Source organism: Poecilia reticulata, chromosome 23 (assembly GCF_904066995.2).
Source record: "Poecilia reticulata chromosome 23, P_reticulata-male-v2, whole genome shotgun sequence".
In the NCBI taxonomy this organism is placed as follows: domain Eukaryota; kingdom Metazoa; phylum Chordata; class Actinopteri; order Cyprinodontiformes; family Poeciliidae; genus Poecilia; species Poecilia reticulata.
Window position 1 is genome coordinate 9,387,769 of NC_088852.1, and position 15,419 is coordinate 9,403,187.

The 15,419-nt window shown below is 39.4% G+C and overlaps 1 protein-coding gene across 16 annotated transcripts in view; it reads left to right on the plus strand.

Annotated features, from left to right (window-relative positions):
• LOC103459282 (ELKS/Rab6-interacting/CAST family member 1-like) overlaps window positions 1-15,419 on the plus strand; it is a 125,956-nt gene that overhangs the window by 68,281 nt on the left and 42,256 nt on the right. For all 16 annotated transcript variants that reach the window (XR_001776221.2, XR_532714.3, XR_532715.3 and 13 more), the window contains one exon: window positions 1,083-1,243. Coding sequence is in view for 13 of the 16 variants with exons in the window: in XM_017302870.2 (XP_017158359.1) it covers window positions 1,083-1,243 (161 nt within the window). In the remaining 3 variants the exon portion in view is untranslated. The remainder of the gene's footprint in view (window positions 1-1,082; window positions 1,244-15,419) is intronic.

A 15,419-nucleotide genomic window follows, 5' to 3' on the forward strand; every position in this document is an offset into this window, starting at 1 on the left:
CTCTTGTTTTGCGTTTTTGTATGACACTATAAAATAACTGCAGACAAAAATGATGTGCATTTGTTTCCTTTGTAAATTCCTCTTAAGAAACCCATATGTATAATGTAAGGTGCCGATTTGTGAACAAGGGCTTCTTTTCTTGCTCCACACCCCGTCAGTAGAATATGCAAATATAAAACTTCCTCCACTGACGACGACAACAGAGGCATTCAAGCAGTTTTCACCTGCTGGTTACCGACTTAAGCCTGGACGGTCCCCTGAACATCCTAACCAGTTTCCTTCCATTTCATGGTTACAGTTTGGGACTTCTTCTATGTTTGGTTACGTAGGGATGCATCCAAATATCAGTTTAAACACATTTAAACTGATAATCTTGTTTAGAAATGGCTCCAGAAGAGAGGTCAGTTTATATGAACGATTCTCAGTGAAGACTTTTTAAGCTTCACTTCAAACTCCACAAGCTGGAGTCAATCACAGACACAAACAAGACGTCATGTTATTTAGGTGTTTTATAACCTTCAGTACCACATTACGATATGGAGCTGAAATTAAGTATATATTTTATCCTGAGTCAAATTTTGAACCTAATCGAATTGGAGAAAATCTCCAATAAATTTATTTAAAATGTATTGTTAATTGATTGTCAAGTCGGTCATTATAATATAAATCCACCTTAACGTAATATCAAACATTACATTTAAACTCTTGCAAAGGCAGTTAAAATTATTCCCTTTTATTCGGTTTGTCTTGATTAGGTTTTTTCCTGATTTTGGACATTAGCCGAAACGTTGTCTGGCCTTAAGAAATATACACTGACCTCACACACATTAAAATGACATATAGAGCCAGTAAAAAGAGCAGGTCGAGATAAAAATATGTATCAAAAAAGTAAAGGAGAAAAAGAAACGGCTTAGAGGAAAAAAAATAAATAAATAAAACGGGGAGTAGGAAAACGACCTGCTTGACAGAGTTCTGCGCTGGAGTGATTTCTTAAACCTTTCAAACTAGTAGTGCTTGTTTCAGTCAAACAAAAAAGTCCAAAAGAAGCCAAAGCTAGATGTGTGTTTATGTGCCTGTGTCAGGTGGAGGACCTGCTGGTCGCCATGGAGAAGGTGAAACAGGAACTGGAGGTGATGAAAGCCAAGCTGTCATCGACCCAGCTCTCATTGGCTGAGAAAGAAGGTCATCTGACCGCCCTGCGAGCCGAGAGGCGGAAGCATCTGGAGGAGGTCCTGGAGATGAAGTAAGAATATAAAAACAGTCTTATCTCATGTTTTAGTGCCTTTCTTCATATTAATGTGTATTTCAGCTGTGCTTTAGCATTGAGTTTTATCCATCCAACTCTACATGCACCACTTATCTTTTCATTTCTCACTGGTCTCTTAACGTGCGCACACATATGGAAAATGCAGCATTAAAGGTACACCGTTAAATATCGCACAAATTCACATTTCTGCTTTTGTTTTCTCATCTTGCACTAATCTGTCTAGGATTTTCTTAAGAAAATTCCTTAAGGTTTATTTTATTGCCGTGGTTTCAGTGGAGAAGTTGTTGATTTTCTCCAAAACAGTAAATACTTTTAGACTGATAAAACTCTGTTGAGATCTAATGATTGTTCTCAGGATGTGGTCTCTGTTTTAGTTCTTTCTTTTTTTTTTCTTCCCCCAGGAAGTTGCTTTTATATGTGATGATCATTTTAGCTACTGGGAATCCACAGCAAACAAAGATGCTATTACTTTTTAATGCCATCTTTCAGGCTTTATGGACTGAGTATTTTGTACTGTGGTGTATTAACTTTAATAGCGAACAACCACATAAATGCTAGGGTCCACTGTTTTCCTCACAGTGTTAATAAAAAGGCTACAATAAAGCCTTGTTCCCCCAAAGAAACCAACCTTTGGTTGGAAAAAATCCTTTGCATTTCTGAGCAGAACATATAGGGATATATTTATGACTTGTGAATAGCATGACTTTGTTTAAAAAAAAAAAAGAAAAAAAGGCTGAAACCGGTGGAAAAAGCAGTGGTAACATACGTGATGTATTTGCCTTTTTGCTGACATTTTGGTGAACGGAAAGCGTTAAGTTGTACCAGTATCCTTGACGACCCTGAGGATTTAAAGTAACTTTCCTTACTCATAGTGTATTGCAAGGAAATGTGATCCCAGATATCAGAGCTGTCCAACGGAAGTGAGTGATAATATAAACTCTCCAGAAATGTCTTCAAAATTAAATAGTTTGGTATGAAACGGAAAAGAGGTTGCTTTTATTTGAACTTGGAAAATAGAATTTTCAAATTCCAAGCCTAAAAACAACAACAAAAAATCAAGTTGGATTTCGAAAGGATGAACGATTCACATCAAACCCATTGTCAAAATACACACAAAAAGTTTCCCATTTGTTCATTCCTGTTTCATTCGATCAGTGTCACACGCACATTAACGACGTTTTTGAACTCGGTAGTCTCTGATAAACCCCACTCTGTGGTTGTAAGACATCTTAGAGAACGTAGTTTGTTCCCCCACAGCGGAGATATGGGTTCACCACTGATTGCATAATCTCATCTCAATATCTCTCTGCATGGCCGTTGCTGTCAGTGATGACAAGCAATAATTCACAGTGAGAGAAAAGCTGCCCCACACAATTACACTGCATCCACCAAAAGCTGCTTGGCACTGGCAATGAGAATTTGGGAGATTTTCATTGGCACAGCACAGACACTCAACTCTGGCTTAACCACTAATGCATTTTCTTTGCAAATGTGGCAATAAACAGGATTTCCAACAGTTTGAGATTTACTGCCACAAAACAGAGTTGTATCAAAGAAGTAATCAACCAAAGACAAAATGTCCTTGCTTTTTATGTTAAGTTTACATTGTTATTTTCTTTCATGGCTTTGCCCTGCAGGACGACGCTAGAAATAGAAAGCCAGGAGTTTAGGAGTTTTGACTTCTGAAGTAAATCGAATGCAGCGTTACGGCAGGCGGTTTCTCTTTAATACTCAGGTTTTTCCTGACATATGAAACCGATTAGTTTAATAAGACAAACATTGTTCTGTCCTCTCCTGCTTTCCAGAAAGCAATAGAAGATGTATTTTCTTTTGCATTTTTCAATCATATCTTGGCTAGGGGCGCTATCTACCGTACGACATAACAAACCAGCTTGGTATTCATAATTTCCTGAAATCAGCCCATTTAACTCGGCATCATTAAGCCCTTGATCTCTCGATATCTGCAGTAGTTTTTCCATGTAACTTCAGTGATCCAGGAAGATGGTGATTGGACTCAATGACACGAGCTTCACCCGACACCTCATTAACTCTCCTCTCGTTTCTTCTCTCGCATCTCTTCTTTCATCTTTCTTCTCCTTCACTCTGCGCTTTAAAGCCATCGAGATGATGCTAATGCAACAACCATGTCCCACTGTCCAACTCTTCACATGATTGATTACATATGCAGACACCAACACACACACACAGTCATGCGCAGGCTGTAACCCAGCGTTCGTTTTAATGTTGTTTTAATAGATGGGTTTGTATTTTAAGTGCTGCTGAGATGAGTCCAGCAGTCATGTATTTTCTGCAAATTTACATCCTCTCTGAGCCCTCACGGTGACATCTGATTTAGTGGAACAACACTTTGGGCTGAAATAGAAGCCGTGGAGAATATCCATGTTAGGCATGTCCTGCCTCTTAAAGTGGGCTATGAGACAATGTTTTATTGTGGCCAAATGGGAAATGAACTCTGTGATTTCATTTTCCTGTTCTGTGACCATGACATTTTCCACTAGGATTGTATCATTTTGTTTTTGAGAAGGTTTGGTGGAGTTGGTGTGGGGGATTTTATCACTTTTTTTTCTCAACCCAGTGCGGTTTTCTACTGGTACATAGATGCATAAATGGATTCTCTGTTTTTATATGCGAAATTGCTCCATGTACGAATGTCCAGACACGTCCGAGGTTTCCTGTTGCAAATTTATTGGCCCGTTAATGAGTATTTATGTAGCACACACAGACTTTAATAGACACTTACCTGCTTTGTTAAATACAGACCACACAGTTTTACAGGAACACACGTATCCGCCATACTGTTACAAGTTGATTTACCAGAATGTTAATCAGATTTTATTTTATGTTCCCCTTCTGACTTGCTCTTTGTGGAGGGTGTGGGGTTTGTTCTTTGCAGCAGGTATGATCAAATATTTCACTGTAAACTCTCATATGGTCTTGGTTAGTTTTATTGTTTATGTGCTTGTAGATGACGGTTGTCAGAGGAATCAATACTCAGATAGTTAACAACCCCACACCTCATTGTTTTTCTTTTCCCTTAAGCGTTGGCTCTGCATATCCAAAGTAAGCATAACTTAACAGGTTTTATCTTTGGTTTTTTTTATAATTTCATGGAAATTATTATACCTCTGTCTCATCATTGTGTGTCAGACTTTTTCATTTTGCAAGTTTTGGAAAACAAGATGGAAGAAAAAAATTATTCTTCCCCCCCATTGCAATCCTAAACATTTATCACTATAGCTTACACAATTTAATCACCACATAAACACCACGTGAGCTTTGCAGCTTTGACATGCCACATAAACAGCACATTTACAAACCAAATGTACCGAATAAACGCAACTGCAACTCAAACAGCAATAAGCTATGTGGACACTTTAGTCACCTGGAGATCATGTAGGTTTAAAACTGAAAGTGAAACTACAAGGCATTTTTTGCTGCCTTATTAGTTTGGCTAATAATTATTCGACTACTCAACAGAGCATGGAAATATCATTCCCATAAGGTCAGCTGACGTAAGGACAAGAAAATCAATGTTTTAAATTGGCCATCAAATAGCTCTGATTTCAGTTTTACTAAACATTTCTGGGCAGAACTGAAACGGTGTCAAAATTTTAACAAACTGTTGTCTGACCCAAGTCACCCAGTTTAAAAGGCAATTCTACCACATACAAAGGATTTTTATGTAAGCTTCAAAATAGGTTATTTTTTAGCATTTAGCAGATGGACATAACTTTTTGTAACCCAAATAGACCAAGAACAGGAAAGTTTTATTCTTCTTTTATGCCTGACAATGTAAGAAAAAGGTTGCGTGCCTTTCACACGGTGTACGTAAATATCTCTGCGTTAGCCTACTATTTACAGACTTCTTTCCTTTGTTTATCTTTGGATTGACCTTTTAGCCATCTCACTGATGTCTTACCTAAACATTAGTTTCTGGCTTAGGAAGCTACACATTTAACAGTAAACTCAGTATATATTTAGTGGCTAAAAATGTTCGTTCTGAGCATAAATGTCCTCATGTTGGAAGTCCTGTTTCCCCTTCTCAATGCTTTCCCCGCCTGCGTTGACTTGGCAACGCCGCTGATGGCCCTTTAACACCAAACTGCTGATTCCAGTGCTGGTTCTAAATCAAACCAAAGGAGTCATTCCTTCCATTTGAACCCAAGTACTTGGTCCAAGACAGGAAATCTGGTACAGTAGCACCAACTCTTTGCTGGTCCAGACCAAAACAACTCATCAAGGGGCTGTGGGCAGCATCAAGGAAACCAACTTACCGTACCGCCATAGTGCTATTTCCGAATGATACCCAGCACTTGTAAAGTCAAAGAAAGATGTTTTTGTTTGGTTCAGGGCTTTAGCATCTCATGCTAGAGTTGGAGAAAACCATCAGCTTGTCAACACTTAGTTTCAGCTTGCTCACCGATGTGTGTCAAACATTTTGACTGTGTTTCCGTACACAAAACATGCCGACCAGCTGGCTAACCATTTTCCTCCTGTCTGCCTTTTTTTTTCCTTGCGGAAAAAGCGACAGCCAAGTTTTTATGGGGGAAAAAAAAGCTGCAAACATTGTGTGACTCCAGATAAACACACTTTGATCATTAAAATGTTTCCCATGTTGGGTTGCATATCGTTCTGAAATTATATTTGTATTTAAAAGACTGTCATTTTTCTTCTTATGCACATTTCACTCAGATGTCTCAGTTTCCCTTTGAAAACTGCCTTTTTATAAATATTGAACAACTTTAAAGATTTTTAGTAGCACAAGTTTTATTTTGACTCAAAATTGATCCTTGTTGGTATTTGATTAAATTTCCTTCTACAAATTTTTGGTAGTCATCAACAACTTGTGACAGGATTCTGGCTGGATATTTAACTCGTGCTTGTCGTTGTGGCTTATTACTTTTGCTCTGGAAGATGTTTGACTTGTTTGTGTGGGCAGCTGCATATTCAGAGATTTTAGCAGAGGGACTTTCTTTCAGATTTTGAACATCCTAACCAATTTCCTTCAAACTCGTGATAATAGTTTGAGTCAGATGAATAATATTTGGACATATTTATTTAATATACTTAAGAACTTAATACAAGTGGTCAAATATCCAGCCAGTGTTGTGCTGGAAGTTGGAATTAGAAAAAAAAAAATCCACATTAAATTCAAACTTATGCTTCTAATTTTCATTCTATGAATAATTTAACATTGTATGTTTGTTTTTTTTTTAGTTATTACTCCTTCAAAAAAAAAAGATCCATACAAATCACTGAAAACCTAAAATGTAGCACTTATGTCAGTGACAATTGGAAATTGTTGTGCAATTGTATAAAAATCTGAGTGTTCAGCCATCTATAAGGCAAGACTTTCTGGACTTCTGTCAATAAATCCTTTAAAATTGCCAAAGCCGTTCAGCGGCTTCTGATTTGAATCCACCAGCTGACACACCTGGAAAGCTTTTAGAGCAAACTTAAATAACCTGGCAAAGCATTAAAAGCTTTTCTGGATAAAAGAAAATGAGTCAGACAGCATGAGATTTGGTAGAGTATCACTAAAGTCCCTTAAGAAGACATTCCTCTGAGAGATGAGGGGTTGGTTGATATTTTGTACATCCTCACATGTAAAATAAAAAAGTTTAAATTATAAAGTCTAACAATATTTTTCTCTGGAGCAAAATTTCCTGTATAACCCCAAAAAAAAAAACCGTGATTATGTTTGTCTCCGTGTTCTGCACTAGTCAGCAGTTTCTGGTCGCTCGGCTGAGTTTCGTCAAATCTAGTCTTTTCTACTGTGTCCTGGTTTTTATCTGATTAAAAGCAGCCTTCGGAAAATCCATCAGGAAATCCCTTTTACAGAAAAACTCCACTGAATCACCTGTAGGAGCGTACAGCTTGAAGAATGTGTGACACTTCACAGAGAAAGAGAACTACTGCACGGATAGCTGCTGGTTGTCTGACTGAGTTATGTTAATGACACCGTTGCTCGCATATTTCACGAGATGTGAGCAAATACGTCATGTGTTTCTGGCTTTCTCCCACAGTTAAACGATCGCTATAAACGACGCCGTGTTCATATATCTCATAAGAAACTGCCTGTGTACACACGGGGGCTGCTGTAATTCCTGGGGGTCTCATGTCTGATTTCATGCCTTGCATTAAATCGGTGTAGGGTTTAATGTTGCTCTAAGGCGTGATATACGATACCCAGTGTTTCGCGGACACAGGATACCTTAACACACATGCACACACGCTCATTCCCATGAAGAAATACATACCGAATACAGCTGGAAGAACACACATCCACTCTCCTGTTTCCTCTCTACACACACACACACACACACGGTGCGGTGTGTCGGTGTGGCTGTGTGTCTTTCTTCGTTTTCCGAGACTATGCAAACTAACTCTGTGATACAGTTAGTGGAATGTGCTGACAATGTGTGTGTACCAGCAGGGAGGCGGTCTAAGATTTGTTTGAATTAAAAACCTCAACTGTTCTGCTTTACTGACACTGAACACACACCTCTTTTATGCTGTATTCTCCTTACAATGTTTTTTTTGTGTGTGTGTGTCCATTTAGCGCCAGAATTTCATTTGTTTGGACATCTTGAGTATTTTATTAATTGATTTAATGACAAAAGTTAAACAAAGATATTAGCTGGGCTTTTTTTCTTTAGTTGGTTGTCTTGTACCGCTAGTTTCAAAAAATATTCATAGCATAGTTTTCCAATCAAAAAGTGTGATTTATTTTTTTTGTAGGTTGGTCCAGATTAACAGTATTTTGGGAAATATGAAGTCGTTCATCTTTAACAAAAAAGATGTCACATAGGTCAGTGGAAACCAAACAAATCTGATAGTTGAAATAAAGTGAAAAAGAAAAAATCTGCAATGTATGCCTTTTAGCTTATGCTTTTTAAAAAAAAAAAAAATTTTTTTTAAAGCAACTAATGCCATTTTTGATGGTTGTCAGAAAAAAACAAATGTAAATTTAAGGCAAAAAAGAACAGCTTTGGCACGATAAGACGAGCGTGAGAGGGTCATGGAAAGACCTGAGTTGACGCAAGGAAGAATAAATGTTTTTTAACAGATAGAAAAACAGAAATGCAGTGGAAACGAGATAAGAGACCAATATCCAATAAACTGCATGTCAATGGGAAATACATGATTATTACACCCTTAATTTCTTTGCTCCATCCTTCCACCAGTTTTTCAGGGTACGGTATACAAAGTGTACATCCTCTACTTATATAGCCGTATAAATAACATTTTGTTTTTCATTCTCAATTGCTCTTTGGTTTGCTTTCACCATGTAATCATTACACTTGATATTTTATCAGCTTTAAGATTAGCGCACCAACAACTAAATAATTTACCAAGGCAGATTTTTGTGTTCAGCTTATCATTATTTTGGTGTTTTAATGTGAAGGTTTTTCTGTTATGGCTAAATAAAGAACTGTTTGGTTAGTCTGAGTTGGAGACTTTATTGTGTTTTCTGGTAGTTTTCAGAACGGTAAAATAGGCTTTATTACAAGTTTCGACTAAATCAATGCGTGTTTTTCGTGGATCAACGTCCCATTTGATAAAAACACAGGGGTTCCTGTACAGTTTTCTTAATTTCTCCTGTAAGAAGTGTGTCAACCAAACCACACAAGACAATCTTGGTTTAATAGTGCAGAGCTTTGTGTAACGCTGAACTTTAAGTAAAACGTGCAGACACTCCAAGACGGCTTGCTGTCTTCAAGCTTCCTGCAGCGGAAAGCTGGGCTGATGCTTCAAGGTGAATGCTATAAATTCAGTTTATTCCTCTTGAGCTGCTCTGCTCTCTGTTTTATCTCCCTCCCATCCGAACGCATCCCTGCACCCCTTCCAGTTACCCCCCACCCCCTTCATTCCTGCTGTCCCTCCTTCACTCCATCTTTCACTATGAAATACCTCAACTCTGTACATCCCCACAAACTCCTGTCTCTTCTTCCTAAAATCCTTCCATCCCTTTTCCCAGTTTCCATCCTTTAAAAGTATACATCTGTGTGGAAACGTTGCTCTGACCGGATCTGTGTTTTTCCGGCTGTATTTCATCCCCTCTCGCTGTGTTTGTCGTCACACTTGTCACTGCATGCTGAAACTAATCAATGATGTGTGTGACTGTGTGTGTTGTCAAAGAGCCCATTTCCAGCGGCTCTGTCAGTGGAACGACATTTCCGCCTTTTGCAACCATCATCTCTGCAGATATAACAAGACGCTCACAAACACACACACACACATACATACCATCAGCTATACCACCGCCAACAAAAAAAAAAAACGTACACTTAAGCCTCTCAAACGCACGCATAGTAACTTCCAAACCCATTCGTAGCTTTCTCCCTGGCAGCAGCGCTCCGAGATGCACACCCACACATAAAGACGCTTGCATAAAAAAAAAAAAGCATCCTCCCACACGAATGGATGTACACATGCTTATGGCAACACCAAAAAGAAACACATGCTCTGATCCTTTCACACAACAATGAGCTTAATTCGCATTCACGGTGTGCCGATGGAAGTCTGTGTTTGTCAGTCTTTTTGAGACGAGAAGAGGCATGCCGATTTGACACTTAGCCTCACAATCTCGAGTCATCGCTTGCTGCTTTGTTTCCTGTTTTTCTTCTGCTCTCCAGCCTCGCCACTTTTATTAGTTTTGTCCTTGAGGATCGGGGCAGTGACAAAGCCTGTTGGAGCTAAATTAATGTACAAAATATGATTTTATGAAAACTTTGGAATCCACTATTCCGCATTTTATTTGCAGTTTGTTGAAGGGTGTGCTGAATTCTTGCACCAATTACGTGAGATAATTGGATAGAATGTTATTATAGGAGGCAAGAGCAAGTGTGACATCCTAGAACCAAAAGTAATAAACTGGGAGGAAAACAAAAGTGTAAAAAAAAAAAAAAGGGATGCAAAATAAACCCACATGTTTTCCTCTGCTAATTGCTGGTTTTTCAAGGCACTCCAGCAAACAGTTTGTTAAACAACAATAAACAAGAGCATCATCTTTGAAACGGAAAAACCGAGCAACAAGCAGATAAACAATGATTTGAAGACAATGATTAAAATGCTGTCATTTTAGGTAAAGTCTGTTCATTGTTATGAAATTAAGACATATATTTCTTTATCCCTTATTCAAAGGCATTAAGGTGAAAACGGCGGTCCCAATTATTGACAACCCTGGAAACGAGTAATAAGAAAAACTTAAACTAAATCCGTACTTCATAGCAATTGTGTACTCACACAGTGAAACCTTTTGCAAATCCAACCTTTGATTTAAATGCATTTTTTTTCAGTAGAGGAAGAATCCCATAATAAGAAGTGGGGGTGAATTGTTGACACCTCTGCTGTTAAAGCTCTCTAAGATTTGTACATTCATAAAAAAATGGTCTTTCAGCTCACTGTAAATTTGTAATTTTTTTTTGCTTGATCATTCAGAGACAAGCAGATTGTAAATGTATGAAAAAGGCTTTTTGATTGCTTTTAAATAAAGGGTTGGCATGTAGATAGCGTCTAATGGTTGCTATGGAGATTTGGTGACCCATAAAACATTCATCTTTGCTGTAACAGGTTTACCTCTCTCTCCATCCACCTTACTAGGTTGGTGTCTGGATCAAATAAACATACTAAAATTAGAGCTTGGTTGTTTTTGCCTTAAAATAACGAGGAGTTTATTTTAAGATGTTTTACACATCTGTGGCAGGTGTGCCAGCAAGTATTGCCGGGATGTACGGTGGCAAATATAATGTTCGTTTTTCAGCCATTACTGTCCGACACCAAGAGGAAATTTTTCTAATTTACAGCATTCCTTGGGGCACATCTGGAAGTCACAGGTGTCTGTTACCGTGACTGGTTGCTGCCCGAGTGCTGACAGATTGTTAGCAGATGTCTTGGTCTCGGTAGCAGAGCGTTGGAACGGATTTACTGTTTAGAGCCCCGGCGAAGACAAAGCTGCATCTTTAGTCACACCTCTGAGCTGGTGTGCTGGTGTGTGGTCCACTGGACGGAGCCGGCTCCCGCCGACCGTGGCTAAAGCCCTTTTTACACTCTTCTCATTAGTCACACTGTGGGTTTTTCTATATCTGCGTATGTGTGTGAGAGAGTCTGAGCGACGGGTAGAAAGAGAAACTGTGAGGGAGCGAGAGAAGTTTTTTTAGAAGAAAAAAGGGAGTGAGAAAAATGGGGAATGTGTCAAGAACAGATCCTCATTCTGTCATGCAGTAGTCCCACCTGCCCTCTTCTCCTGCTCGCGTTCTCTTCCCTCCTTACCATCTTTGTCTCTCTGCCTCCCTCTCCCCCTTCATGTCTCTTTGATTTGTTTTCCCTCCAAATCCTCCAGTTATTTTATTCCCATCCCTGTCAGTGCTGTTTCTCTGTGCGTCTTGGTGTGTGTGCGTGTGTGTGTTATGAAGCTTCTCGTCCTCTTTTTTTTTTTTTAAGCTCTCTGATGTACAACAGCTCTTGAGGGGAGCTTTTCTTTCCCCTCTGGAACACAAAAACACACAGAGATATCCCATGCACCAGCTTTAACCTATTTCCCCAACACTTCCCTCTGACGGTGCCATCCTCTGACTCTGTGCTAAATCATTCATGTCCAGCCTCTCTGACCCAATTCCAGTTTAGTTTAAAAGCACAGACAGGGAAGAGCCAATTCTCAAAGTTATTCTCAAAAGCATGTTGTTTTCTGTGCTTTATGCTGGGCCTTGCACAATGACTCTTGTCTTTATCTTTTTCTTCGTTTTGTCACGGTTCAGCAGTAAATTTCATTGTATTTTACTGGAGCTATATTCAGTAGATCAGAGAAGACTAAAATAAAGTCAACCCATGTGTAATATATTCTTAGTGTTACTGTAAAGGCCTCAGATAATTGTCAGTGAACAATCGGCATCATAAAAACCAAGGAACACAACAGACAGGTTCTGGAAAAGTTTAAAAGCATAAAGAATAAAGTTATCAATCCCAAACTGCAAACCCCTCACAGACTCTATATATCCATCATCCAGAAATCAAAGCAGCATGGCACAACCTGCCCAGCCATGGCAGTCCACAGTGCACAAATCTGGCTTTTACAGAAAAGAAGCAAAAAAAATATTAAAAGGAGGCAGTAAGAAGTCATCATAAGGGATGCTCTGCTCAGGTGATACTAGAACTAAAACTTGTATTCTTTGTTTCTACTTAGTTGCACTGTATCAATGATTTTTGATACGCTATTATGGCACCAGTGCGTCTACTGCTTGTTGTGGTATTGTTGTGTGACTCTAGTAGTTTCCGTCTATGGACCTACAACTGAAGGGGTCGGTTGTATGGGACGCTTTTAAAATGGAAAAAGGCAAAATCGCACAAATCTGTGCTGCAACAATCATTGGAATTTTGGCTTTAGACTCCATGAAAAACTGTGGTGGACAACGAGCATCGTCATGCTGCGGGGTTGCTCTCCCTCAGCATCGACAGGGAAGCCAGTTAAAGCTGTAGTGGCTGCAACAGACTTTGGATCAGAGCTGACATTTACCTTCCAGCAGGACGACAACGTTTAACACCCAAAACTATATTTTAATGGCATGAATGCCTTTAAAAATCCCATGTTCCCAGATGTGAGACCTGTCTGATGTGAATTTTAGAGTTTTTTGGGGGGTTTTTTTACTTAAAATACATCTAAAAATACGTAAAATTTCCTGATCAGTTAACACATTTCAGATTATAGCAATTGCATCTTTACTCAGCTTTTTTAGAAAATGTCTTTCTCTTATTTGTAGAGTGTGGCCCAGTTTTAACATTCTATGTAATTATTAGTTGTTAGTTTTCTCTGATAAGCTCTGTTTTAATGTAGTGCAGGGATACTTAATGACAGCGCTGAGCTACAGTTAACACTTAACAATAAACCAAACCTTTATTGGCTCTCTCCACTTTGATGCCGTTCACATGGCAGGCCGGCTATAACACATGTTCCATAAAGACCTGCTGTGTTTTTTCTTGTCGGGTTATAAAATGCGGCGCATGGTAGTTGTGTTTGGGAGTTTCCATGGGATTCTGCGAAAGAGAATCTAGACGCAAAAGCAGCACAAAGCCTCATCTAACAGGGACTATTGACTTCATGTCAGATATGTGTTTTGCTGTATAAATTAAATCCATGATGTGTAAGAGTTTGAGTGTGTGAGATGGAGAGAAAGAGGGAATTGTCTCAGTGCAGATAAGAACGGGGGGCGGTGGGGCTCACTGCTCACTGGTTGTGTGCCGCAGGTCAAAAGCTGTCAGCTGGGCGAGAAATACTTCTCTGCAGGATTTCACTCTGGAGACCAAGAAACTAGTAGCAATGAATGTCAGTGTATGCTGATATGTGCGAAGGAGAGAAAAATGTGGAAGGGGGGAAAGGCAACAGAAATGGAGGCAAAGACAAAATAATTAGAATTCAACTTTGCATGGAAAGTGAGGATATTATTTCTTTGTTGTTGTTACAGTGCGTCTCGGTAATAAAACTTATACATCTGAGAAGTCTGTTTATTCCCTCTTATTTGTGAAGGAAACACACTTGTGGGTTGAGCAGCAGAGTTGAGCATATGGGTTGTGCCCATAAAAAAGCCACCAGCTCTTCTTTGCCGATGCCAAGCAGCATATTGTTCTGGATATTGTTCTGTTCTTTTCACTCTGGATTTGATGTTGTTTATTGGATTAGATGATTAAAGATTTAAGAAACAAGACATGTACAGTAAGCAATTTAAAAATGTAATAATCAGGGCCACCAATTGCGTACACAACCTCAACAACCCATCTACTTCTCCCTTGTGGGATGATATCTCATTCCTGAACCAGCATTTGTCACAAATCAGTTTCTGTAGTTGTGTTGACCACTTATTGTGAACACCATGGGGATATGGGATTGTCACTGGCTGGAGAATCTCAAGTCAGTGTCCCTCTACATTGAGATTGCCTTCAATTATCTTGTTTTTCCAGTGAGAGATGTGGCCTCACACCATCACAAGGGGCACAGTCTGCATACCCAGCTCTGTTCTTAACCTGCAAATTCATTTTTCTTAATGTGGCTCCACTTACAGGGAAATAAACAGGCATAACTACAAAATAGTTGCTAGCAAAAAGCATTGTTACAACGATGAAATAACCCACCAAACACCAGTTTTCTTTTCCTTCCTCGCATTTCTGTTTGCACACAGCAAGTCACCGAAACAGAATCAACCTAGTGGCAACACCATTATGGGATGAAACTACTGTTTTATCAATGCTAGCTTTGCCTTTCACTACCACAGTCTCTGTTTTAGGGACTAGATCAGAGACCACCTCATTTTTCAAACTTCTGTTCTGGTTTTATCTTCAAACTCGAGACACAGATGTTCAAGAATTGCCTTGAAGAAACGGTTTAAAAAGGGCTCAAGCTCAGTCCAGTTCAGCTTCAATTTGACTTGAACTTAAAAATATCTAGTTGTGAAGTTCTCTGTTAGGAGACTTTTTAGAACACTAAATTAAGGCTTTTAGGAGCCTAATTTAGTGTTTTGTGTAAACCAGAGCAGACCGTAACGGAGAAAACAATGGATAGTTGTTTCGGTCAGTCAGAAACAGAGAGCAGAGAAAGGGGATTATTTCTCCAAAAGCTCTGTGTTTGTCTTAGACAAAGACTGGCCAATATCACTCTGAACTCAAATCTACTATACACACACTTGCGGATATGCACATATGCACAGGCAGTTAAAATACAACATGAGAACACACACCCCGGTGAGCGTTAGCATAGCTTAAACACAGCAGATTGCAGTGAATGTCAACTTCGTGAAAGCGATAAGACGGCATACATGAGACGCAGCTTTAGTGTGTGTGAGCAGAAATATGTGAGTGATCTAAGACCAGGCATTAGGGTTTCTGATAAAATGGGGGGCCTTAAGTGGTTTGAGGAAGGAGAGCGCCTTCCCATCTGTGTGTCCGCGTGTGTGTGTCTGTGTTGGGGCTGGGGTCAGGTGCCTGGCGCATTTGTGTATATCTGCTTACTGTCTGCCTTGTCGCGGCAGCGATGACATCATGGCACACGACCGGCGAATAACGGAAAGAATCCGTCGCCCTGCCTATTTCACAGATAGAGGAGGAAGGAGAAGTGGAACGATAGTGACAAAGACGGGGGTGT